The sequence below is a fragment of the Xyrauchen texanus genome, chromosome 25 (assembly GCF_025860055.1).
Source record: "Xyrauchen texanus isolate HMW12.3.18 chromosome 25, RBS_HiC_50CHRs, whole genome shotgun sequence".
Classification (NCBI taxonomy): domain Eukaryota; kingdom Metazoa; phylum Chordata; class Actinopteri; order Cypriniformes; family Catostomidae; genus Xyrauchen; species Xyrauchen texanus.
This window is the reverse complement of record NC_068300.1, coordinates 827,450-854,949: the sequence shown is the minus strand read 5'-3', so window position 1 is coordinate 854,949 and position 27,500 is coordinate 827,450. Positions and strand designations below refer to the sequence as shown.

Here is a 27,500-nt window from a genome sequence, read left to right as displayed (position 1 = left end):
ATATACACACACACACTCACACACACACACTCATACACACACACTCATATACACACACTCACACACACACACTCATACACACACACACACTCACACACACACACTCATATACACACACTCATATACACACACATACTCTCACACACACACACACAAATAAACACACACAAACATAAACAAACACACACAAATAAACAAACAGATACTCCCAGACACTCATACACATACTCATACACACACACACACAAATAAACAAACACACATTCTCCCACACACACTCATACACACACACACACACACACAAATAAACACACACAAACATAAACAAACACACACAAATAAACAAACACAGATACTCCCAGACACTCACACTCATACACATACTCATACACACACACACAAATAAACAAACACACACAAACATAAACAAACACACACACTCATACACACACACACACACACAAATAAACACACACAAACATAAACAAACACACACAAATAAACACACACAAACATAAACAAACACACACAAATAAACAAACACAGATACTCCCAGACACTCACACTCATACACATACTCATACACACACACACAAATAAACAAACACACACAAACATAAACAAACACACATTCTCCCACACACACTCATACACACACACACACACACACACAAATAAACACACACAAACATAAACAAACACACACACAAACACACATTCTCCCACACACACTCACACTCATACACGTACTCTTACACACACACACAAATAAACACACATAAACAAACACACACACCCACAAATAAACACACACAAACACACATACTCCCACACACACACTCATACATATACTCACACACACTCAGATAAACACATACAAACATAAACAAACACACATACTCCCACACACACACTCATACACATACTCACACACACTCAGATAAACACATACAAACATAAACAAACACACATACTCCCACACTCATACACATACTCACACACACTCAGATAAACACATACAAACATAAACAAACACACATACTCCCACACACACACTCATACACATACTCACACACACTCAGATAAACACATACAAACATAAACAAACACACATACTCCCACACACACACTCATACACATACTCACACACACTCAGATAAACACATACAAACATAAACACACACAAATAAAGTGTTTGTGTGTTTTTCCAGAGGAAGTAGTCCTGAAGTTTGAGAAATCTCGAGTCCGGGCTCGGAACGTGGCCTATGACACACTTCCTGTCGTTATCCATGGCAACGGGCCGACTAAGGTAACGTAAACATTGTGCACAGTAATCCCTCTGTGAAATATACCCCTCCTTTAATATCCAGACCTTCACATATTCCACAATAAACTATTAGACACCAACTCATTGTAGATCTTTCATGCTGCGTCACAGACCTTTAGACTCGGGTGCGTATTACTTTTCTAACTGATCGGATTACGGTTTCCACACAGCGGGCGATCAAAAACATCCCCAACTGCACACTTGCAAGTAATGCCAGTTGTATGTTTACACTGAAAATGCAGTTAAGGAAGTGTATGTTAAGTACCCGGATGATGCACTTTTCAGCCGTCACAACGGAGTGTGAACGTTGGACGCTTCATACACTCAGTGCACACAGTTTGCCGTACATAGCGGAAGGAGCGGAGTTAACAAAACGTCAATAATAAAGAATGTGGCTGCTGCCGAAGCTTCAGTGAAGACAGCACTTTTCACATGTGAGTTGAATGCTTTACCGTCACCTCAGGCTGTGTTAATATGTACATTAAGATACAAGTGTTGAACATACGCATCACGAAATGTGTCAGCGCAAATCATAAACTAACGGAAGTACACGCTGTACTCCTCAACTGTCGACATGTTGATTCCACCACATCCGGTTTCGTGGGGCCTAAAAAACTCTTTCGCCCCCTTGTGGTCCAAGGTTTGTAACCGCCAGAGCAACGCAAGACTGCATGTAATGTCTGTACAACGAGACCACAAGTTAGCGCTCGCGTCTGCGTTTGAGTACTTGCGTGAAGTATGTTTGGGCCCTTACTCTATCTCTCTCTCCCTCTCTCACTTTTTCTATCATTATTTATCTTTTTTTCTCTTTCCTGCTTTTTACTATTTATCTGTCTATCTATCTATCTATCTAGCTATCTATCTATCACTTTTCTGTCTGTCTACTACTCTATCGCTCTTTTTTACCATCTTTCCATCAGTCCTTTTCAATCTATCACTCTAAAAACATGCTAACACTGCCTAGCTACATGTTAAAACATGATAAACATGTTAGCAACTCCTAGCTACATGTTAAAACATGTTAGAAACATGTTAGCAACACCTAGCTACATGTTAAAACGTGATAGAAACATGTTAGCAACACCTAGCTACATGTTAAAACGTGATAGAAACATGTTAGCAACACCTAGCTACATGTTAAAACATGATAGAAACATACTAGCAACACCTAGCTACATGCTAAAACATGATAGAAACATGTTAGCAACACCTAGCTACATGTTAAAACATGATAGATACATGTTAACAACACCTAGCTACATGTTAAAACATGATAGAAACATGTTAGAAACACCTAGCTACATGTTAGAAACACCTAGCTACATGTTAGAAACACCTAGCTACATGTTAAAACATGATAGAAACATGTTAGCAACAACTAGCTACATGTTAAAATATGATAGAAACATGTTAGCAACACCTAGCTACATGTTAAAACATGATAGAAACATGTTAGCAACACCTAGCTACATGTTAAACATGATAGAAACATGTTAGCAACACCTAGCTACATGTTAAAACATGATAGATACATGTTAGCAACACCTAGCTACATGTTAAAACATGATAGAAACATGTTAACAACACCTAGCTACATGTTAAAACATGATAGAAACATGTTAGCAACACCTAGCTACATGTTAAAACATGATAGAAACATGTTAGCAACACCTAGCTACATGCTAAAACATGCTAGAAATGCCTAGCAACGTGTTAGCAATGTCTGCATGTTAAAACATGCTAGCAACCCCATAGCTACATGCTAAAACGTGCTAACAATGCATAGCTTCATGCTATTAATGCTAATCAGTGTGTGTTTGTGTGTAGCTCCAGCTGAATTATCTGGGTAATTACGTGCCGTCAGCGTGGACATATGAGCACGGCTGTGGAATCTGTGATGATGATCTTCTGGATCTGAGTCAACTATCTGTGAGTGTCCAACCACTCTAAACAATAATAACACAACCATCATAGCTAAAGGAGCAACACAAATCTAAAACAGGATGAAGTTGTAATGGATATGTATTGTGAATGTTGTTGTGTAGGACGAGGAGATGCCGCTGGTTCATATTGCTGTATTTATTGAGCAACCGACACCGTTTCTAGAAGAATTTCTGGAGAGACTCGCAAAACTGAACTACCCACATACACGTTTACGACTCTTCATTCACAACAATGTATGTAAACGCACATACACATGCTTGACAACATACACAACAATGTTAAATGTTCTTGCATGCACTAATGACAATCTTCAAGCAGCACGCCTGCTCACGCCCGTGTTTGTGTATGCGTGCAGGTTGTCTATCATGAGCAGCATGTGGAACGGTTCTGGACGCGTCATCGATCACTGTTCCCTGGGGCGAAAATAATTGGACCAGAGGAGAACCTTCAGCAGGACCAGGCCAGAACCATGGCAGTGTAAATACACACACAAACCCCTCTTTCATTTTTATTTGATATTTATATTGATCTTTCCCATAACTCTACAGCTGACTGTGTGTGTGTGTGTGTGTTTTTAGGGAGGCGTGTAAGAAGGATGTGAAATGTGATTATTTCTTCAGTATAGACTCTGATGTTGCTCTGACTAATCTAGATGTTTTAAGGATTCTCATCGAAGAGAACAAGTGAGTAAACGGCACACAATTCTACAGTGTTAGCATTTCACATTTTACAGGGGTGAAGCGAGACTGAATCAAGCATAAAATGGAAGTGAATCTGGAGTGAAACAGCAATTAATCAGAAGTGATACAAAACTGAATCTGGAGTAAAATGGGTGTGAATCTGGAGTGATACAGGTGTGAATCTGGAGTGATACAGGTGTGAATCTGGAGTGATACAGGTGTGAATCTGGAGTGATACAGGTGTGAATCTGGAGTGATACAGCAATTAATCAGAAGTGATACAAAACTGAATCTAGAGTAAAACGGGTGTGAATCTGGAGTGATACAGGTGTGAATCTGGAGTGATACAGGTATGAATCTGGAGTGAAACAGCAATTAATCAGAAGTGATACAAAACTGAATCTGGAGTAAAATGGGTGTGAATCTGGAGTGATACAGGTGTGAATCTGGAGTGATACAGGTGTGAATCTGGAGTGATACAGGTGTGAATCTGGAGTGAAACAGCAATTAATCAGAAGTGATACAAAACTGAATCTGGAGTGAAACAGGTATGAATCTGGAGTGAAACAGGTATGAATCTGGAGTGATACAGGTATGAATCTGGAGTGAAACGGGTGTGAATCTGGTGTTATACAAGAATGAATCTGGAGTGAAACGGGTATAAATCTGGAGTGAAATGGGTGTGAATCTGGTGTGATACAAGAATGAATCTGGAGTGAAACAACAATTAATCAGAAGTGATACAAAACTGAATCTGGAGTGAAACCGGTATGAATCTGGAGTGAAACCGGTGTGAATCTGGTGTTATAGAAGAATGAATCTGGAGTGAAACCGGTGTGAATCTGGTGTTATAGAAGAATGAATCTGGAGTGAAACTGTTATAAATCTGGAGTGATACAAGAATGAATCTGGAGTGAAACGGGTGTGAATCTGGAGTGAAACAAGAATGAATCTGGAGTGAAACAAGAATGAATCTGGAGTGAAACGGGTGTGAATCTGGAGTGAAACAAGAATGAATCTAAATAATTGCTTCAACTTTTTAGAGAGTGCTAAAATGTTTAACAGATGATGTTCTCTCTCTCTCTCTCTCTCTGTGTGTGTGTGTGTGTGTGTGTGTCAGGGGTGTGATAGCGCCCATGTTGTCTCGTCACGGGAAGCTCTGGTCAAACTTCTGGGGTGCTTTGAGTCCTGAGGGCTTTTATTCCCGATCTGAGGATTATATCGACATCGTGCAGAGCAAACGAGTGTGAGTATATTCTCCATATATGTTTATGAATGTGTCGAGTGTGTGCTAATGTGTGTAAATGTTTACCTGTGTCTCTCAGTGGTCTGTGGAACGTCCCGTACATCACTCAGGTGTATCTGATTCGTGGAGAGACACTGCGGACGCGTCTGGCAGCAATCTCTCTCTATCAGCAGGAGGGAATGGATCCCGACATGACGTTCTCTAAGAGCGTCCGCGAGCAGGTGAGACTTAAATAAAAACATGCTTTCTAGTAGATCTCAACACTCATGTGTTTGAAACATATTGTGCTTTTGGTGAAACATCCGGCGTGTTTGTTTGTGTGTTCTCCTGCAGGGTGTGTTTATGTTTGTGACGAACAGAGATGAGTTTGGTCGTCTGGTCTCCTCCAGTAACTATAACATCAGTCGTCTGTATCCAGACATGTGGCAGATATTTGACAACCCAGCGGTGAGACTCACTGGCATTAAACACATACGTGATGAGATAAACAACTGAACTAACCTGTGTCTGTGTGTGCTTTAGGATTGGAGGGAGAAATATATCCATGAGAATTATTCCAGGATATTTGAGGATGATGATTATGTTGTTGAACAGGTGAGAATTAACTGATGAGTTTATACACACGCACTAAAATTACACCTGCGGTGAAACAGTGTAGCACAAATGTTGTTTCTTCCACCAAGTTGAATCTCTTAGTAAAGTTACAGCTCAAAGAGTTTTATTCTTGTCTGATTTGGTGAAACTGTATGAGTTTGTGCAGTAGTAAAAGAAATGATTGGCTTAGCAAACAACACTAAAGAAATGCGTTTTTAAATGAATTTTATTAGTACTAAAAGGATTCGTTCTACCCTTGTGTTGTTATAACCCTATACATAAATGTTGTGTTCTGTGATGTCACAATGGCAGTTTATGGTGACCACCTCTTCAACTTCAAAAGGACACAAAAGTGTCAATCAGAAGTCTTAATTAATTATTCATGAGCTCATGATTGTTATGATAATATTTGATGAGAAACTGATATCTGATGTATTATTGAGTGTAAATGTTCACTGTTGATCTCCTGTGTGTGTTCATGATAGGACACGAGAGCAACAGTTCACACACCCCTCACGACATTGGGGGCGTTCAAGAGAAAACTCGTTGTGTTTATCTAAAAACAGTGATAGTGACAACAGAACAACACAACTGCACACAAAACACAGAACAGAACTTACTAAACATGTCTGAAGAGTTTGATGCATTTCTATGCCCAGCCTTTTTATTGAGTATTTGTAACTCAAGTAGAAACACAGAGGAGCTACAGGACACCACAGTCACACCATGTCCAAACCTGACAGCAAACGACATAAGGCTGGACATAGAAGCCCCCTCCCATGGCAACACAGTCGTTTTACCTTCAGCGAGGGAGACAGTGGTATCAGGAACCACGTCTTCCGCATCTATGGCCTCCCGGTCGATGTGGTTTCTGACAGAGGCCCCCAATTTTTCACATTTTTGTGCAGAATTCTGTCAACAGATGGGGGCTACGGTGAGTTTGTCCTCTGGGTTTCATCCCCAGACAAATGGGCAAGCTGAGCGAATCAGGAGCAGGGAAATGCTCTGCGCTGTGCAGCCTCTCGTAATCCATCTTTTTGGAGTGATCATTTAGTCTGGGGGTCGAGAATGACCACAACTCCTTGCAGCCGTCGTCTACGGGGTTATCACCCTGCCTGTGCATCCTCGATTATCAGCCCCCCCGTAGAAGAACCTGACGTACAAGTTCTGTCCGTCCACACCTTCATGCTGAGGTGCCGATGCACCAGGAAAGCCACCAGAGAAGGTCGGCACACCGGGCCAAGTCCCCAACTTACGTGTCTGGGCAAAACGTTTGGCTGTCCTCTAAGGACATCCCGCTCCGAATCCCCTCACATAAGGTGGGTACCAAGTTTATTGGGCCGTTTCCCCATCTCCAAGGTCATTAGTCCGGTGGCGGTCCGTCTCAAAGTACCTTGTATTCCCCCCATTTTCCACGTCTCCAAAATCAAACCTGTATTACGTTCTGAATTACACCCTGCTACAGCCATCCCACCTCCTCTGTGTCTTGTTGATGGCTCTCCGGCGTACACGGTCAGGAGACTGCGTGACATCAGGCGGAAGGGCAGAGGGTTCCAGTACCTGGTTGACTGGGAGGGTTATGGGCCTGAGGAGTGATGTTGGGTCCCAGCTTGGGACATCTGGTCCGCGCCTTCATAGATCAGTTTCACCTCCAGGAAGGTTAATCTAGGGGTGGGTACTGTCTTCCACGGAGGATACCTCGTCTCTGCCAAGCGTGTTGGGAGTTTAGTTCGCTCATCTCGGCTGGGCGTTGTTCTGCACCTCACCAAGCTTCAACGGTTCCTGACTTCCTTAACGCACACACTCGTCCTGCGAACACACTCTTCACGGATTGCCACTTGCGTGACGACGACGTGCACGCCATTGGAGATTACAGTCTCTGTTGGGATTCTCTACATTCGTCAACCCAGTGAATGCTCATTGTTATGATTAATAAATCCTTTCAACTGTTGCTCTTGGGTCTTATTGTTCTCCCCATCGCATCGTTACAGTTTCTCCTTTTGTGTTAAGAATAAGAAAGATAGTCATATAGGCTTATAACAACACAGGTGTGAGTAAACAATGACTAATGAACTAATCCTTTAATATTGAATCCAGTTTAAAGTGTCTCTGTATGTGTGTGTCAGCCGTGTCCGGATGTGTACTGGTTTCCAGCGTTCTCTGACAGAATGTGTGACGAACTCGTTGAGACAATGGAACATTTCGGTGAATGGTCTGGAGGAAAACACTCGGTCAGTCACCCCACCATGTGAGTGTTTATTTGTGTTTGATTGACAACAGCTCACCTGTCTTGTCTCTCTCTCTCTCAGGACGAGCGGTTGGCAGGTGGTTATGAGAATGTTCCAACTGTAGATATTCACATGAATCAGATACAATATGAGAAGGAGTGGCTCAAATTTCTCAAAGATTACATTGTTCCTGTAACCGAGAAACTCTACCCAGGATACTATCCAAAGGTGACACACACACACACACACACATACCTTTGAGTCAATAATATAGTCTATACACCTGCCCTTGTTTACACCTGGTATTAAGATGCATTTTGTGCAATGTGTTTGAAACGGGACGACACTAAAGACAATATAAACAAAACATAAAATCATCACATATGATTATTTAGAGTCTGTGATTATCTTTCAATCGAGTCCACACACAAGATAATCAGATGTATAGATCATTAGATAATCCACATGAAGCACAATGTTACATATGACCACCAGGAGATGGCGCCAAATACACGACACAGACTCAATGATGACTCAAATGACACAGAATGAAGGGTGCGCTTTCAGCCGTCTCTGTCTCCACAAGCATCTGAAACTCAGTGAATACTTATCACACAAACATGAAACATATGTCTATATAATCATATATCATATAATGCTAACATTAGCTAGCACATGTGCTGCACTAAAGTAAATGTGCTAGCACAATGTGCACCCGTATGACTTTATGCTAAGACTACAGACCTAACAAATATAGTAAATAAAATATTATTACAGAAAACATTGAATTGGCTCATGAGATAACACTAAAACATGTAATTTACCCGTAGCCTCAAATACCTCAAATTCAACGGCGAGTTCTTGAAAGCCAACACTTCCTGCATTGTGACACAATTCGCAGCGCATTCGCCAGGAATCCTTTTTGATGCTGACAATTTCGAACATCTCCCTCATATATGGCCATGGGTGATCCCGTCATGTCGACATCACTAACTCCCTCTGTCTCATCATAACGTTAGCCATTCTTCTTGTTGCCTTCTGCCTTGCTCCGTGGTAGCTTCGTAGACTAGCCTACGTCTGTGGTGCCTGAGAGCCAGGAATTGAAAAAAGGTGCGCCACAACACATTTATAAATCAAACCTCCATAAAGTCCCTAAATACAAAGAATGTTTCAAAAATCTTCTGACTAGATGGCGACCGATGGTGGATTTTGGCGATAACTAAGTTGGTGGGAAAGGCCGATAAAAGATGAATCGGACGTTTGTTTTTAAAATAAATTTATAGAATTATAGAATTGGCGGGCAAAGACAAAGAGTCCAAAATGAATAAAATCCCAGATGCAGTTTTTCATTCAACCAAAATATCAATAATAACCAGAAAAATTCAGATTTGGTGCATAACGTGGGACTATTAAGTATAAACATGCACGAAACACACTGGGGACTCTTATTTTGAAATGATGAAAAAACTATCGGCAACTATTGACAGATTTTTGCAGATGTCTGATAGTTCCAAAAAGCAAATATTGGTATGATTAATCTGTAAAACCGATATATCGGTCTACCTCTACTTCTAACTGCATACTTTGTGTTCGTTTGTTTACACTTTTATTTCTTATCCAAAATTACGTTTTTCAGCCATTCAATGAAAAAGCAAAATATTTTTCAATATTCGTTTAGTGCAAATGGTCTTTTCATTGACATGTCTGTCCTCAGTATGTTTTGGAGAATAATTATGAATTGTTCCAAATTAATCGTGAGGAATTTCAGATTTCACGACTAAATATTGAGCCTAATATTAGGATACGATTTTTCTACACAATTTGTAACGGCCAATCCCCCATGCGCTCTACGTCCTCGTGGTTGCCTCCGCGTCTGAGACCGTCAATCCGCGCATCTTATCACGTGACTTCTTGAGTGCGTTACCGTGGAGACGTAGCGCGTGTGGAGGCTTCACGCTATTCTCCACAACATCCACGCACAACTCACCACACGCCCCACCGAGAGCGAGAACCACATTATAGCGACCACGAGGAGGTTACCCCATGTGACTCTACCCTCCCTAGCAACTGGGCCAATATGGTTGCTAAGGAGACCTGAATGGAGTCACTCACCACACCCTGAATTCAATTTGGATATGTTAACAGCCATCTGCTCCATTAGTGTGATAAGTGTGGTGTTAATTTGCTTGGTCAAGTAATTATAACAGCACATATGAGACACGTCACTCTATTATGCACACCCTGTTTTCCGTTCATATAAGGACATTTAGCGAAACATGATTGAGCCGAGGATATTAGTAACACTTTTCCTACATAATGTCTTTTAATGTGTTACTTTATATGTTATATTAGGTTTGTATGTAAGTAACAGTTTTTGTGTTGCAGGCTCAGGCCGTGATGAATTTTGTGGTTCGTTATCGTCCTGACGAGCAGCCGTCGCTCCGCCCACATCACGACTCCTCCACATTCACCATTAACATCGCTCTCAACAGCAAAGGCAAAGATTATGAGGTACACACACACACACACACACACACACACACACATCCTGCTTAACAGCCATGACTGCCATGACAGTACAACAGAAATTCAGGTTTGTTTGTTTGTTTGTTTATTGTGTTGTTTGTATATGTGTGCATGTGGGTGAGTTGTGTTTTTAATGTGTGTTTATTCTGTATGTGTGTGTGTGTGTGTGTGTATTAGGGTGGAGGCTGTAAGTTTCTGCGTTACGACTGTATGGTGGAGTCTCCCAGGAAGGGCTGGTCGTTTATGCATCCCGGCCGTTTGACACATTATCACGAGGGGTTACCCACCACCAGAGGAACACGATACATCATGGTGTCTTTCGTTGACCCTTAAAAATCTTCTGGACTCTGTGTGTGTGTGTGCACGTGTGTGTGTGCACGTGTGTGTGCGTGCGTGCGTGCGTGTGTGTGTGCGTGCGTGTGTGCGTGCGTGTGTGTATGTGCGCGCGTTTACTCTGTAAATGAAATATCAGATGTTACTGTTGTGCAGATTGTTACAGATGACTTTCGTCTCGTGTCCAATATGAGATTTATTTGTTTTTACAAGCTCCACATTTTTACTTGATTTTATAGAGTATTTGCTTTTTCTTCTTTTTTTAAGCATTAGTCCTTAAATAGCTTTTGTACTCTGGAGATTTGTACAAATTGCTTTAAATTATTTGTTGCCTTTGGGAAATAAATATTGGAGAAAAACTGTTGTGAATGTGTGTAGTGATCTTAATTAGTAACTGGTAGAAATCCCAGTAAATGTACATATTAATCTGATTTCTAACTTGAATCAAACTTGCACTTATCTCTTTTTATTAGTATGCAAAAATATTTATATTCCTGTAGATATACATATCATACGTTTTAATAATAAGTGAAACATGTCTTCAGCACTCTCTGGTTTGCAATCGCCGGCCTTCTATTGGATATTTACTGTTACTAAACTGATATTATTCTGAGATTATAATAATCCTCTGGTTATGAATGTCATTTCTGAATCGGTAAATGTGTAGGTGAGGTGCTTGATAATAAGTTATTATTAGTTTTTTTATATAAATGACTTGCAGAAAGCATTCCTCTTACCTGTATTTCTGCTTGTCAATCATCCTGTGCGTTCAGGAGTCTGAACACATCAATTGTGCATTTGTCTCATTTCACGGCTGTTGGTTTTAACCGTTTCTGCTCGTTTCGGTCTAAATAAAGCTCATTTGGTATCTTTGGGGGTGCAGCGTTTTGGAAAGAGTGGGTGTGGCTAATTATATGGCTCAGTCTTGTGTTAGTGGAACGGCTAAAATCGCTTCCAGCACCTTTAATACACATGTTGAGACACAAACACAAAACAGGGTAAGTCAAAGTGAAGTCAGCCTTTATAGAGCACATTTAAAAATGGCTAATGATGATTCTGACCTCACATGGAAAGAGAGACTGTTCCAGGGACTAGGACCAATCACAGAAGATGCACGATCACCCTTAGATCTGGGGCAGTGGTGGCTCAGTGGTTGAGGCTCAGGGTTACTGACCAGAAGGTCAGGGGTTCAAGCCCCAGCACCACCAAGATGCCACTGTGTGCTTGAGTAAGACACTTAACTCCAGGTTGCTCCGGGGGGATTGTCCCTGTAGTAAGTGCTCTGTATAACACATTGGTAATCAGAAGGTTGCTGGTTTGATCCCCACAGTCACCACCATTGTGTCGCTTGAGTAAGACACTTAACTCCAGGTTGCTCCGGGGGGATTGTCCCTGTAATAAGTGCTCTGTATAATACATTGGTACTCAGAAGGTTGCTGGTTTGGGAAGGTTGCTGGTTTGGGAACGGGAACTAAACAGGTGAGGACAACTCTAAATTCAAATGTATAAGGCAGTAATAAACCTGTGTGGAACACATTGAGTGTTTGTGTATTAAAATCAACAAGGAAGGTTACCCCATGTGACTCTACCCTCCCTAGCAACAGGCCCAATTTGGTTGCTTTGGAGACTTGACTTGAGTCATTTAATAGTTTCTTGAGATAACACGAGCAGATTTCAATCCAACCGTTTAAATTAATAGCTTTAAACAAGCTTATTCTACGTGTACAAATGCTTCCGGTCTAAGTAAAAAAGAAAAATGTCCTGGACTTGCGTACGACCCAATTAATGGAGGATTCTGCTTCGGTCAGTAAGTGCCTAACTGAGAAAACACCTTTGAATATGCGTGACAGATTTAGTTTTTTTAATACTAACATTTTGAAACTCATTCCCCATATCCCTGCCAACTATCAAACCAAACCTATGCACTGGTGTACATTTTTAATGTACACTTTATATTCAATTTTCTATGCACTTTTTACAATATATATTGATCCAAATAAGCTTTATAAAGAATAGTTCCTTACAAACTAGAGGTAGACCGATATATCGGTTTTACTGATTAATCAGTGCCAATAGTTTCTTTTTGGAACTATCGGTTATCGACAAAAATCTGTCAATAGTTACTGATAGTTTATTATTATTATTCCTTGTCAATAAACTTCTGTAATGTATAGTGTCCAAGGAGTGAAAGAGGAAGAGAGGAGACTCAGGAGTAGAATCTTTAAATCCTTTAATAACATACGCTGGAGTGGAACAGAATGCTGGAACAAACACTAAATCTAAACCAGAACAACGTAACACTTCAAACATCACAATTCAAACATACCAATTCAAGGACTGACAATTAATGAACAAAACTAGAGGGTATATATACACAGTGAAACTGATGAGGGAAATGGCATACAGGTGGAGATAACGATGAAGTGATTAGGGTAGTGGATTCTGGGAAATGTAGTGCAGGAGAAAAGTTCAAAATAAGAGTACTTGAACACAGTGGAGACAAACTGTGACATTACCCCCTCCTCCTCCTTTAAAGGGCGACTCCTGGTGCCGCAAGACGGATGATGGTATGGTGAAGCAGAAGAAGGATCCCAAGAGGATGGTCCGGGGGCCTAGGGGGCGGCCACAGGGCAGGGACTGGGTCTGGAGGCCTGGGGGGCGGCCACAGGGCAAGGACTGGGTCTGGAGGCCTGGGAGGCGGCCACAGGGCAGGGATTGGATCTGGAGGCCTGGGAGTTGGCCACAGGTCAAGGACTGGGTCAGGAGATAGAACCCTTGGAGGAGACTAGTCTTGATAGGCTTGAGGGGTGGAGCCATGGAAAGAGGAGCCTTGAGAGGCTCGAGGGGCGTAACCATGGAAGGAGGAGAAGTGAGAGGCTCGATGAGTGGAGCCGTGGAAGGTGGAGACATGGAAGACTCTGGGGGAGAAGCTGTGGAAGGCACAGCCATGAGAGGCTCGGGGCTGAGAGCCGTGGAAGAGAATACAGGCTGAGACTGGGGAACGACCTCAGTGGTTGTGAGCTCGGGTAAAGACTGGGGAGAATGTTTCCTCTTCCTTCTCTTACTCCTTCTGCCTGGAGTGTGGTTATGGGTATGATCAAGGCTACAGGTACTGGATCTGGGATGATCGAGGCTACAGACATTGGCTCTGGGGTGGTCGAGGCTACAGGCACCGGCTCTGGGACGGTCGAGGCTACAGGCACCGGCTCTGGGACGGTCGAGGCTACAGGCACTGGCTCTGGGACGGTCGAGGCTACAGGCACTGGCTCTGGGACGGTCGAGGGTACAGGCACTGGCTCTGGGACGGTCGAGGGTACAGGCACTGGCTCTGGGACGGTCGAGGCTACAGGCACTGGCTCTGGGACAGTCGAGGCTACAGGCACTGGCTCTGGGACGGTCGAGGCTACAGGCACTGGCTCTGGGACGGTCGAGGGTACAGGCACTGGCCTGCTAACGTGGCAGTCATGGGCACTGGCTCGGAAACCATGGTAGGCATGGGCACAGGCTCACTAACCATGGCAGGCATGGGCACTGGCTCACTAACTGTGGCAGTCATGGGCACTGGCTCACTAACCGTGGCAGGCATGGGCACTGGCTCACTAACCGTGGCAGGCATTGGCACTGGCTCGCTAACCGTTGCAGGCATGGGCACTGGCTCTCTAACCATGGTCGCTACTGCTGGCTGTGGCAGGGAATCGACCAGCAGAAACAGGAGAGGGTGAGCATCCCCCCAAAAAATTATTAAGGGGAGTTGAATGAAGTGGAGTTACCTTGGAGACAGAGGGTGAGGAAGGAGTCGTGGAAGCTGGGGCCTCCAGTTTCCTCAAGGTGAGGAAAGAAAACTGGACAATGAGTTACTTTGGAGAAGAAGGGTAGTGAGGGTAAATGGAGGATCAGAGTGGCAATGATATAGTCCAATAGGGAAAGGTTCCCCGCCTCCAGAAGAGTTGTGGATCTGTGGTAATTTAAACCCATACCGTAGATTGACTTGAGGTATGAATCTGATATGTTGGTTGTAACTGCGAGTTGGTAGAATTTTGTGGAATATTCGAGGAGGGAAGATCCTACCTGAAAAGCTCCATAAATAATCTTGTTGGCTCCATGCTCATGTGGGTGTGGCTGAATGGATGAGGAGGATAATAGAGATCACTGGGGTAGAGGAAGATCTTGGGAAGAGCAGATAAGTGTATCCGTATTCCTTGTGATGGTTAGTCATTCTGTAATGTATGGTGTCCTTTTAAATCCTTTAATAACATACGCTGGAGTGGAACAGAATGCTGGAACAAACACTAAATCTAAACTAGAACCATATAACATTTCAAACATAACAATTCAAGGACTGACAATTAATTAACAAAACTAGTATATATACACAGGGAAATTGATGAGGGAATGGTACACAGGTGGGGATAACGATGAAGTGATTAGGGCAGTGGATTCTGGGAAACGTAGTGCAATCAGATGAAATCACTTCATGCAGTCATGACAGTGATGTAAATGTAAATATATATTTACATTTACATTTATGCATTTGACAGATGCTTTTATCAAAAGTGACTTACAGTGCACTTAATACAGGGACAATACCCCCGGAGCAACCTGGAGTTAAGTGTCTTACTCAAGGACACAATGATGGTGGCTGTGGGGATCGAACCAGCGACCTTCTAATTAACAGTTGTGTGCTTTAGCCCACTACGCCACCACCACTTTCTTCCTGAAGTCCACTACGGTAATCCGATGTCTTGATGCTGTGACACCGCCTGCCTGATGGTAGCAGTGAGAACAGACCATGACTCGGGTGACTGGAGTCTCTGATGATCCTCCAAGCTTTTTTCACACACCGCCTGGTATATATGTCCTGGAGGGAGGGAAGCTCACCTCCGATGATGTTTCTGGCAGTTTGCACCACCCTTTGCATGGCTTTGCGGTTGTGGGTGGTGCTATTGCCGTACCAGGCGGTGATGCAGCCAGTCAGGATGCTCTCTACAGTACTAGTGTAGAACTGTGTGAGGATGTGGTGGTTCATTCCAAACTTCCTCAGCCGTCTCAGGAAGAAGAGGCGCTGGTGAGCCTTCTTCACAACGGCCTCAGTGTGGACGGACCATGTGAGTTCCTTAGTGATGTGGACACCGAGGAACTTGAAACTGCTGACTCTCTCCACCGGTGCTCCATTAATGGTGATGGGGCTGTGTTCTCTGTCTGTCTTCCTGAAGTCCACTACAAGCTTCTTGGTTTTACTGACGTTGAGGGAGAGGTTGTGCTCCTGACACCAGCGTGTCAGAGTGTGCACCTCCTCTCTGTAGGTGGTTTCATCATTGTCAGTGATCAGACCTACCACCGTCATATCATCAGCAAACTCTGCTTTATGCATGTTCACCCATCAGAAGGATCGGGTTACATCTGCAACAGAGACGGGGAGTGAACCAACCTCTGTAGCGTCGGCCGCGAGTGCTCTCTCCGCGAGGGCGGTGTTATTGTCCTCAAAACGAGCATAAAATGTATTAAGCGTGATCAAAACAGTCTTGTAGCACAGAGTCTGACTGGTCCGACCAGCACTGGATCGTTCTGAGGGTGGGTGCTTCCTGTTTCAGTTTCTGCCTGTAAGAGGGCAGAAGCAGAACGGAAGAGTGGTCCGATTTGCCAAATGGTGGACGGGTGAGGGATTTGTAGCCATCCTGGAAAGGAGAATAGCAATGGTCCAAAACCCGGTCCCCGGTCCAAAGTTTATGTGTTGGTGGTATTTTGGTGCGATTGTTTTAAAATTGGCTTTGTTAAAGTCTCCGGCAACAATGAACGCAGCCTCAGGGTGCGCGGTTTCCTGCTCACTTATACACCCATACAGTTCCCTGAGTGCCGGTCTCTGTCGGCTTGTGGGGGGATGTACACAGCTGTGATGATGACCGCTGTGAATTCCCTCGGTAGCCAGAATGGTCGACACAGAAGCAGGAGATATTCCAGATCAGGAGAGCAGAAAGACTTGATAAAATGTACGTTCCTCTGATCACACCATGATTTGTTGATCATAAAATATACACCACCACCTCTGCTTTTATCTGAGAGGTCTTTCGATCTGTCCGCTCGGTGCACGGAGAACCCCGCGGGTTCGATGGCTGAGTCTGGAATCTCCGCAGCCAGCCAGGTTTCTGTTAGGAATATAATGCAGCAGTCTCTCGTTGGAAAGAGATCCGCGCTCTCAGCTCACAGAGCTTGTTGTCCAGAGACTGAACATTTGCCAGTAGTATACTGGGTAGTGGGGGTCGATTTGCACGACATCTTACTCTGATGAGAACGCTGGCTCTTTGTCCCCATTTCCTTCTGCGTTCCACGGCCGGACAGCCCAGACAAAGGGCTCCGCTGGTGTGTTTGTAAACAGCGGGTCGGCGTTGAGGAATTTGAAGTCCTGTTTTTGGTGTGTAATTGCAGAACCATTGTCCAAAAGCATTTGTCTGTCGTATACAATAAGGCAGACAACATCCAAGACAAAACAAACAACAAACTGCAGTGTTGTGTCGGAGCTCGCAATGCAGCAGCCATACTCGGCGCCATCTTGAGTCCGTAATATAAACAAGAGTCCTTGAACACAGTGGAGACAAACTGTGACAACCTCACCTTGAGAAATATATATATATATATATATATATATATATATATATATATATATACTGTATACAAAAACTCATCTGGTGAATATATAGGCAATAAAAGGCTGCATTTGTTAATTACTTAAATATAGAGCACTGTAACAGAGACATAGATCTCCTTTAAATGACAGTCTAGAGTCTTGTGAACAGTATTCAGTCAGTTTGTATTCATTTATATTATGTGTTCCCTTTAGCGAAGACAAAATAGAGCACATGAGTCACATGAGGTTAAATATAGTGACAGTTTACTCTACAATCAAGTCTCGAAACTTCTTTCTCTCTCAGAAATATGTGAATGTTGTTTGATGTTTGAGATATTTTGGCTGATTTAATAATGCTTTGTAATAATAGTTTTCTCCTATCTGATTTTTCCTTACAAGCAGGCCCGAAAATGTGCAAATTCTGTGTAGCCTCGTGATCTTTCATCATGTTTATGTTCCTGTAGCAACTTTCTAAGAATGTCAATGTGTTAATCTTTAAAGAGACAAGCAGTTAAAACGAGTTTAAACCATAAATCTGTGAATACTGAAGTTTTGTACTGATGTAAGTGATAAAGAAGTCACAAAGATGTTTACAGAGCTGAATTATGATGTCAAATGACTCCTAGTAAAGTTTGTGTCTCTGTGTGTTCCAGAATCAGACTGAAGATGTGTTGTAACGCCACAGGATCATTATACCTGACCAAACACAACACAGCTGTCAATCAGACGATCCCATATGAAACCAGCAGAAAACACACACACACAGTGGACGCGGCACTTCACACATTGTTGCCTGAGGTTTGTGTGAACATGTGCAGTCCTCAGAATAAATCATTGAACAGTGTTTATTTGTGCTGTTGTGTGTGCAGGATTTCCCCTGGAGTGGACGTGGTTTGGGTCAGTGTGCTGTTGTGGGCAGTGGAGGGATTTTGAAGAACAGCAGTTGTGGACGCCAGATTGACAGCGCAGACTTTGTCATACGGTAAACACCTCTGATCTATAGACATCCAACATCTACAGAAGTGTCTTCAACCTCAGGCACTTTTATCACTTCTATAAAGCAGTGATTCTCAACTGGTGAGTCACCACTTAAAAATGTGCTTCAGGTCTGTTCTGTTTGGATTACGAACAGCAGGGGAAAACAATGCTTAATGCAAATAAAAGTATTTTATACTACCTCATACATTTGTTAGGAAAACAACAGTAAAAACACCTCCCATATCTTTTGTTCCTTTTTTTTTCTTTTCATTTTCTCCCTTTTTCTCCCTAATTTGTAACGCCCTATTCCCAATGTGTCCTCGTGGTGGCGTAGTGACTCACCTCAATCCAGGGGGCGGAGGACGAATCTCAGTTGCCTCCACATCTGAGACCGTCAATCCGCGCATCTTATCACGTGACTTGTTGAGCGTGTTACCGCGAAGATGTGTTTGCATGTGTAATTAGTTCTCATGTACAATTATTATGTTTTATTTGTTTAGAGAGTGTAACGAGCAAGAAGGGAGCGGGACAGCAGTCCAGGTACTACAGCTTTTTATTAAAGCGTTCCACTTCAAAGATAAAAACACGGGCTTTCTATTAACACAAATCAAGGCCAGGCTTTCCAGCTAGACTTAATAAAACGTTCACTATACACGGCAATCTCTGGCTTCCCGTGTTGTTCTCTCTCTCCTCACTGGCGTTCTCGGCGGGTTTTCAAGCCCGTCTCCATCGTCACTGTAATGAGACACAGGTGTTATGTATCATTAAATCACCAGGTGATGGCCCTTACTGCTTCGTCTCTCCCCAGCGACAGACACATGATCACGTCCCGCTCCACATACCCCCACAGCCAAACTCAGGCCTGGGCAACGTCCGGCCTGCCAACTCCCCACCCATTCCTGGAGAGGAAATCAGCCACAACCATCTGCGGCCCCGGCCTGTGGACCACCTTAAATTTGAAGAGCTGAAGTGCCAAGTACCAATGAGTGAGCCGCGCATTGGATGCGGTGGAGCCACTGAAGCGGGGCATGATCCGAGTGGAGGATGAAGGCCTGCCCCAGCAAGTAGTAGCAGAGGGTTAGGACCGCCCACTTAATGGCAAGGCATCCTTTCTCAATGGTGCTGTACTTGGTCTCTCTCAGAGAGAGCTTACGGCTAATGTACAGCACAAGGCGTTCCACACCCTCCACCTCCTGCGAGAGCATGGCCCCCAACCCCCTCTCTGATGCATCCGGCTGTAAAAAAAAAAAGGGGAGAGATAAGTTAAGAGCATGTAAAAGCGGCCCACCACAGAGTGCAGATTTAACTCTCATGAAAGCCTGTTGGCACGCCTCTGTCCACTGGACTAGATCTGGTACCCCCTTTTTAGTGAGATCAGTCATAGAGCTGGTGACATCAGAAAAATACAAACCTTCTGTAATAGCCAGCCACCCCCATGAACTGCCTCACCTCCTTTTTGGACTTGGGACGTGGGCAGGCCGCTATCGCTGCAGTCTTATCAATTTGGGGACGTACCTCCCCATGCCCCAAGTGGAAGCCCAGATACCGTACCTCCACCCACCCAATTGCGCACTTTTTCCGGATTTGCCTTCAAGATGGCTCACAGATGCTGCATATGCCTCTGCCAATTATTACTGTATATAAGGTTATCATTCAAGTAGGCAGCGGTAGATGCAGTGTGCGGCTGGAGGATTTTATCCATTAACGCTGGAATGTGGTGGAGCCCTGAACAAACCGAACGGAAGAGTAACGAATTGGTGTAATCCGAACGGTGTGGAAAAGGCAGTTTTCTCGGGATAATGGAGTTAAGGGATCTGCCAATATCCCTTAGTTAAATCCAGTGTCAAATAAAATTGAGCCGCAACCAACCGATCAAGCAGTTTGTCAATTCGGGGCATCGGGTATGCGCCAAATTTAGACACCACGTTGACTTTCCGGTAATCAACACAGAACCGGACCGACCTGTCACTCTTAGCGACAAGAACAACCTGGCTTGTCCAATCGCTATGCGATTCCTCTATTACCCCCATTTCGAAAGCATTGCCACCAATTCGTCCTGAAACACCTTTTTGTTGTGCTGTGGTACGTGGTATGGCCGACTACGCACAACTACTCCTGGTGGGTCTCGATATGGTGTTGTAAGAGGTTAGTCCGACCGGAAGAGGAGAGAACACGTCCACGAAAATGTTTTTAGCAAACTAGCCACCTCTGCGAGCTGGGATGTTGAGAGGTGGTCTCCACGAGGGACCTGGGTGAATGGATCGGCTTTGGACTTAACCTCTGGCCCGAGCTCCACCCTCTCCAGAACTACTGTCGTTATGGACACGGGGACCGCCTCTCTCCATAATTTAAGGAGGTTGAGGTGGTAAATTTGACGTGCCCCGCCTCTATCAGTTCGTTTAACTTCATAATCGAGATCCCAGACTCGCAGTGTAACCTCAAAAGGGTCCTTACCACTTGGCAAGTAATTTCGAGCTTGATGTGGGGCGTAATACAAGTACTGTATCTCCCTGTGCAAATTCCCATAGCTGGGCACCCCTGTTATGGAGCCAGCTTTGTGTCTCTTGAGCTTGGAGGAAATTCTGTTTAATTCCTAGTAATTAATGAAGTGACAATGATAAAATCATTTTATGATTGTTTTTTCAGCAGAGTCTCAGAATGTATCATAAACTGTATCATTATTTTTTATTTAAAATTTTCTTTACAATGATACCAAACACTCGACGCTCCTTGTTTTTTGTTGTTGTTTTTTTTGGTCGAGTTATGAGCCTTTAATTTTGAGAATGCCACTGAAACAGGAAATCTTTAAAAACCCCTTCAGAGATTAAAGGGTTTAATATATAATGTACTACAAATATAAACAATATATATTAAATTAACTAAATATGTCCTCTTTTATTAGTTTATCTAATGTTTTGTTTTGTCTTAAAATGTCAACCCGGTTACCAAGATTTTGAATAATTAATTATTTATTTTTGAAAAATGGATATTTGAAGAAATATCAGCATTAAATGCAATAATAACCAGTGTTAAATTACTTACAAATAATCCACTACAAATGACTAATTATTTATCTAAAATTGTATACTAATTACTTAATTGAAAAAGTAATCACATTAGTAATTACTTTACTTTTAAGTTACTTTCGAAAACACTTTTCCGTTCTACAAATTCATACATATTTCTCCTCCACAATCGCTCGCTACAAGTTATTCTACATAAGTAATGCACTTAAAAGTAATTACATTGAAATTCAGTAACTATAATCAGATTACATGAGTAATTATATTACAGTAACTAATTACTTTCTAATTGGATTACACCCAAGACTGATAATAACCTTATAGAGTTATGATCTTACTGAATTGTACACCTTTCTGAAGGCAGTTATAGCATAACATATATTAATATGTATCATAAATGTCAACATCTCTCTCTGTGTCTGTGTTTCAGGTTTAATTTGGCTCCGGTTAATGACAGTGATGTTGGACTGAAGACAGACCTGATCACTATAAACCCCAGTCAGATTCGCAAACAGTCAGTGAACACAAACACAATCATAAATCACCCTAAAACACCAAATAATTAAAGAAATGTCTTTCAGTTTGATCCTAAACACTGTTTTGACTTATGGAATTAAAATGTAAATCTTTCATACTTAGCAGCTGCATTCGGCACAAAACAACTGACAATTCAGTGAACAAATATATGTACGTGGATATATATCGGATATAAATATGTCCAAGCGGTATGTGCGGTGGCACCATGCTCGTCTCTAGACTCAGGGCTGTAGCCAGTGCTGAAGTGGTCTCATATGCATCAACCAGAGCGGCGTGACTGTCGCTGAGGATGACATATGCCCCAGGAGCCTCTGAAAGGATTTCAGTGGGACCAATGTATTCTGTCTGAAGGCATGCAGACAGTGCAGCACTGACTGCGTGTGCTCATTGGTGAGGCACGCTGTCATCGAGACCAAGTCTAACTCCATACCGAGAAAAGAGATGCTCTAAACCGGGCGAGCTTGCTCTTTTCCCAGTTGACTTGAAGCCCCAAATGGCTGAGGTGCCTGAGCATCAGGTCCCTGTGCGCACAACATATCCCGCGTGTGAGCTAGGATTAGTTGATAGTTAATAGTTGAGGGTGCGGATGCCCACTTCCCTTAGCAGGGCAAGGGCTGCCCCTGCGACTTTCGTGAAGGCACGAGGAGACAAGGACAGGCCGAAGGGGAGGACTTTGTACTGGTATGCCCGACCCTCAAGGGAAAATCGGAGAAAGGGTCTGTGCCGAGGAAGAATCGAGACATGGAAGTATGCGTCCATCAGGTCTACCGCCGTGAACCAATCATGATGCCGGATGCTCGCTAAAATGCGTCTCTGCGTGAGCACCTTGAACGGGAGTCTGTGCAAGGCCTGGTTCAGAACTCACAGGTCCAAGATTGGCCGCAACCTGCTGCCTTCTTAGGGTTCTTGGCATCGGGGGCCTGCGGGTAGCTCCACATGACAGAGCTGGTGTTGCCACCGCAAGGGGGGAGTCCAGAGCGACAAGCAGACGAAGTTTGGATTCTGTGGCTCCGCCGGGGCAGGATATATTTTATCTGCTTTCTTACCGTTGAAAACTGCCAGGTGAAGTCTCCAATGGTGTCACCAAACAGCCCAGCCTGGGAGATGGGGGCGTCAAGGAAATTAACCTTGTCAGCCTCTCGCTACTCTACCAGGTTGAGCCAAAGGTGGTATACATTGCCTGCCCGAGAGCGCACGCCGTGACCTTCATCGTTCGGAGGGCGAAGTCAGTCGTTGAGCACAGCTCCTGCATTAGTCCTGGGTCAGGACTACTCTCGTGCATTTCTCTAAGTGCCTTGGCTTGGTGCACCTCAGGAACGCCACGGCGTGCAAGGCGGAAGTGGCGTGTCCAGCAGCACTGTAAGCTTTAGCCGTCTGTGATGACGTCAGCCTACAGGCTCTGGACGGGAGCCTCGGATAAACGCTGCCATATCACCCCGCAGCTATTGCCTGGTTGCCCAATAAAGCTAAGCAGGGTTGAGCCTGGCCAGTACCTGGATGGGAGACCTCCTGGGGGAAACCAAGGTTGCTGCTGGAAGTGGTATTAGGGAGGCCAGCAGGGGGTGCTCACCCTACGGTCTGTGTGGGTCCTAATGCCCCAGTATAGTGACGGGGACACTATACTGTAAAAAAAAAAAAAAGCACCGTCTTTCGGATGGGATGTTAAACCGAGGTCCTGACTCTCTGTGGTCATTAAAAATCCCTAGGGCACTTTCGCGTAAAGAGTAGGGGTTTAACCCCGGTGTCCTGAACAAATTCCCCCATTGGCCCCTATCTATCATGGCCTCCTAATAATCTCCATCCCTGAATTGGCTGAATTGGCTACATCACTCTACCATCTCCTCTCCACCAATAGCTGGTGTGTGGTGTGTGGTGGGCGTTCTGGTGCACTATGGCTGCCGTTGCATCATCCAGGTGGATGCTGCACACTGGTGGTGGTTGAGGAGATTCCCCCCTATACTATTTAAAGCACTTTGAGTTTGAGAAAAGTGCTATATAAATGTAAGTTGTTGTTGTTGTTGTTGTTATTCTTGTGACATACATTTTTAAGCAAAGTTAAATGAGTTGATAAATTTGTGTATATCTAACAAAGGTTTTATGGCTGTGCTGACATTAAAATAAGTTGAATGCAAAAATGCTACGTATATATCTTTAAAATAAATCCAATACTTCATTTTGATCAGTGACTTGCATGCAACAAGGAGGAAATATAATTTGTGAAACTTGCTAGTAGTTTCGAAATCTTACAATGATGGCCTTTTGATCTTTCATTAAAACAAGCACAGAAATCTGTCCTCTAATGGATATCAAGTTTTTTCACAAAACAAATATTTTTGTCAAATATACTACACAATTACTGGCATCCTTTTATTCAATACTTGACAACAGCTCTGAGTCTTCTCCTATAATGCATAATGAGGTTGGAGAACACATGGCAAGTGATCTGAGACCATTGTGTGTGTGTGTGTGTGTGTGTGTGTGTGTGTGGTTACAGAAACCTGCAGAATATTCCTGGTCTGTTTGCAGAGCGTGTCAGCGTTTACGGCAACTCCTCCCTCATTCTCCCCGCCTTCGCCTACACGTATGACACTCAACTGTCAATCAAATCTCTTAAAGCCCTTCAGCCAATCAGACCTCAGCAGCAGGTCGCGTTCTTCAGCCCAGACTTCCTGCGGACACTGGACCGTTTCTGGAAGAGGCGTGGCCTGAAAGAGAGATTTGAGTTCCCTCTCAATAAGTTTTGAGTTCCCTCACAATAAGATTTGAGTTCCCTCGCAATAAGTTTTGAGTTCCCTCGCAATAAGTGTTGAGTTCCCCCTCAATAAGATTTGAGTTCCATCGCAATAAGATTTGAGTTCCCTCTCAATAAGATTTGAGTTCCCTCTCAATAAGATTTGAGTTCCCTCGCAATAAGTTTTGAGTTCCCTCTCAATAAGATTTGAGTTCCCTCTCAATAAGATTTGAGTTCCCTCTCAATAAGTTTTGAGTTCCCTCTCAATAAGATTTGAGTTCCCTCTCAATAAGATTTGAGTTCCCTCACAATAAGATTTGAGTTCCCTCGCAATAAGTTTGAGTTCCCTCACAATAAGATTTGAGTTCCCTCGCAATAAGATTTGAGTTCCCTCTCAATAAGATTTGAGTTCCCTCTCAATAAGATTTGAGTTCCCTCTCAATAAGATTTGAGTTCCCTCTCAATAAGTTTTGAGTTCCCTCTCAATAAGATTTGAGTTCCCTCTCAATAAGTTCTGAGTTCCCTCTCAATAAGTGTTGAGTTCCCTCTCAATAAGATTTGAGTTCCCTCTCAATAAGATTTGAGTTCCCTCTCAATAAGTTTTGAGTTCCCTCTCAATAAGATTTGAGTTCCCTCTCAATAAGTTTTGAGTTCCCTCTCAATAAGTGTTGAGTTCCCTCTCAATAAGATTTGAGTTCCCTCACAATAAGTGTTGAGTTCCCTCTCAATAAGATTTGAGTTCCCTCTCAATAAGATTTGAGTTCCCTCTCAATAAGTTTTGAGTTCCCTCTCAATAAGATTTGAGTTACCTCGCAATAAGATTTGAGTTCCCTCACAATAAGATTTGAGTTCTCTTGCAATAAGATTTGAGTTCCCTCTCAATAAGTTTTGAGTTCCCTCTCAATAAGATTTGAGTTCCCTCTCAATAAGTTTTGAGTTCCCTCGCAATAAGATTTGAGTTCCCTCTCAATAAGATTTGAGTTCCCTCTCAATAAGATTTGAGTTCCCTCACAATAAGTTTTGAGTTCCCTCTCAATAAGATTTGAGTTCCCTCACAATAAGTTTTGAGTTCCCTCTCAATAAGATTTGAGTTCCCTCACAATAAGTGTTGAGTTCCCTCTCAATAAGTTTTGAGTTCCCTCTCAATAAGATTTGAGTTCCCTCACAATAAGTGTTGAGTTCCCTCTCAATAAGATTTGAGTTCCCTCTCAATAAGATTTGAGTTCCCTCGCAATAAGTGTTGAGTTCCCTCGCAATAAGATTTGAGTTCCCCCTCAATAAGATTTGAGTTCCCCCTCAATAAGATTTGAGTTCCCTCTCAATAAGATTTGAGTTCCCTCTCAATAAGATTTGAGTTCCCTCACAATAAGATTTGAGTTCCCTCTCAATAAGTGTTGAGTTCCCTCACAATAAGTTTTGAGTTCCCTCTCAATAAGTGTTGAGTTCCCTCTCAATAAGTGTTGAGTTCCCTCTCAATAAGATTTGAGTTCCCTCTCAATAAGTTTTGAGTTCCCTCTCAATAAGATTTGAGTTCCCTCTCAATAAGTTTTGAGTTCCCTCTCAATAAGATTTGAGTTCCCTCTCAATAAGATTTGAGTTCCCTCACAATAAGATTTGAGTTCCCTCTCAATAAGTTTTGAGTTCCCTCATAATAAGTTTTGAGTTCCCTCTCAATAAGTGTTGAGTTCCCTGTCAATAAGATTTGAGTTCCCTCTCAGTAAGTTTTGAGTTCCCTCTCAATAAGATTTGAGTTCCCTTTCAATAAGATTTGAGTTCCCTCGCAATAAGTTTTGAGTTCCCTCTCAATAAGTGTTGAGTTCCCTCTCAATAAGATTTGAGTTCCCTCTCAATAAGTTTTGAGTTCCCTCTCAATAAGATTTGAGTTCCCTCTCAATAAGTTTTGAGTTCCCTCTCAATAAGATTTGAGTTCCCTCTCAATTTTGATTTTAGTTCCCTCTCAATAAGATTTGAGTTCCCTCGCAATAAGATTTGAGTTCCCTCTCAATAAGTGTTGAGTTCCCTCTCAATAAGTTTTGAGTTCCCTCTCAATAAGTGTTGAGTTCCCTCTCAATAAGATTTGAGTTCCCTCTCAATAAGTTTTGAGTTCCCTCTCAATAAGATTTGAGTTCCCTCGCAATAAGATTTGAGTTTCCTCGCAATAAGTTTTGAGTTCCCTCTCAATAAGTGTTGAGTTCCCTCTCAATAAGATTTGAGTTCCCTCTCAATAAGTGTTTAGTTCCCTCTCAGTAAGATTTGAGTTCCCTCGCAATAAGTGTTGAGTTCCCTTGCAATAAGATTTGAGTTCCCTCGCAGTAAGATTTGAGTTCCCTCACAATGAGATTTGAGTTCCCTCTCAATAAGTGTTGAGTTCCCTCGCAATAAGATCTGAGTTCCCTCTCAATAAGTGTTGAGTTCCCTCTCAATAAGATTTGAGTTCCCTCGCAATAAGTGTTGAGTTCCCTCACAATAAGATTTGAGTTCCCTCACAATAAGATTTGAGTTCCCTTACAATAAGATTTGAGTTCCCTCTCAATAAGTGTTGAGTTCCCTCGCAATAAGATTTGAGTTCCCTCTCAATAAGTGTTGAGTTCCCTCTCAATAAGATTTGAGTTCCCTCGCAATAAGTGTTGAGTTCCCTCGCAATAAGATTTGAGTTCCCTCTCAATAAGATTTGAGTTCCCTCGCAATAAATATAAGTTTGGCATTCCCTTGCAATACGTTTTATATTATA

The 27,500-nt window shown here is 43.0% G+C and overlaps 2 protein-coding genes across 2 annotated transcripts in view; both read left to right on the top strand.

Moving 5' to 3' along the window:
• plod3 (procollagen-lysine, 2-oxoglutarate 5-dioxygenase 3) overlaps window positions 1-11,228 on the top strand; it is a 21,717-nt gene extending 10,489 nt beyond the window's left edge. Inside the window, exons 7-19 of the mRNA XM_052091398.1 lie at window positions 1,212-1,309; window positions 3,155-3,256; window positions 3,373-3,504; window positions 3,627-3,748; window positions 3,850-3,954; window positions 5,072-5,197; window positions 5,277-5,418; window positions 5,531-5,644; window positions 5,720-5,791; window positions 7,918-8,022; window positions 8,101-8,247; window positions 10,405-10,530; window positions 10,723-11,228. Coding sequence (XP_051947358.1) covers window positions 1,212-1,309; window positions 3,155-3,256; window positions 3,373-3,504; window positions 3,627-3,748; window positions 3,850-3,954; window positions 5,072-5,197; window positions 5,277-5,418; window positions 5,531-5,644; window positions 5,720-5,791; window positions 7,918-8,022; window positions 8,101-8,247; window positions 10,405-10,530; window positions 10,723-10,878 — 1,547 coding nt within the window. The 3' untranslated portion in view covers window positions 10,879-11,228. The remainder of the gene's footprint in view (window positions 1-1,211; window positions 1,310-3,154; window positions 3,257-3,372; window positions 3,505-3,626; window positions 3,749-3,849; window positions 3,955-5,071; window positions 5,198-5,276; window positions 5,419-5,530; window positions 5,645-5,719; window positions 5,792-7,917; window positions 8,023-8,100; window positions 8,248-10,404; window positions 10,531-10,722) is intronic.
• Window positions 11,229-14,462: 3,234 nt separating this feature from the next.
• On the top strand, window positions 14,463-26,733 carry LOC127618916 (alpha-2,8-sialyltransferase 8F-like). The gene is made up of 6 exons (XM_052091620.1): window positions 14,463-14,596; window positions 18,154-18,298; window positions 18,370-18,482; window positions 21,932-22,015; window positions 24,533-24,723; window positions 26,720-26,733. The coding sequence occupies exons 1-6, from the start codon at window positions 14,463-14,465 to the stop codon at window positions 26,731-26,733; spliced, it is 681 nt and encodes a 226-aa protein (XP_051947580.1).
• The last annotated feature ends 767 nt before the right edge of the window (window positions 26,734-27,500 follow it).

Bases quoted from the DNA above. Each gene is read 5' to 3' on its own strand.
- LOC127618916 (XM_052091620.1), top strand. From the start codon at position 14,463: ATGGGCACTGGCTCACTAACCGTGGCAGGCATTGGCACTGGCTCGCTA. The intron at 18,299-18,369 runs GTTTGTGTGAAC...TTGTGTGTGCAG, and splicing joins TTCACACATTGTTGCCTGAG to GATTTCCCCTGGAGTGGACG. The intron at 22,016-24,532 runs GTCAGTGAACAC...GTGTGGTTACAG, and splicing joins CCCAGTCAGATTCGCAAACA to AAACCTGCAGAATATTCCTG.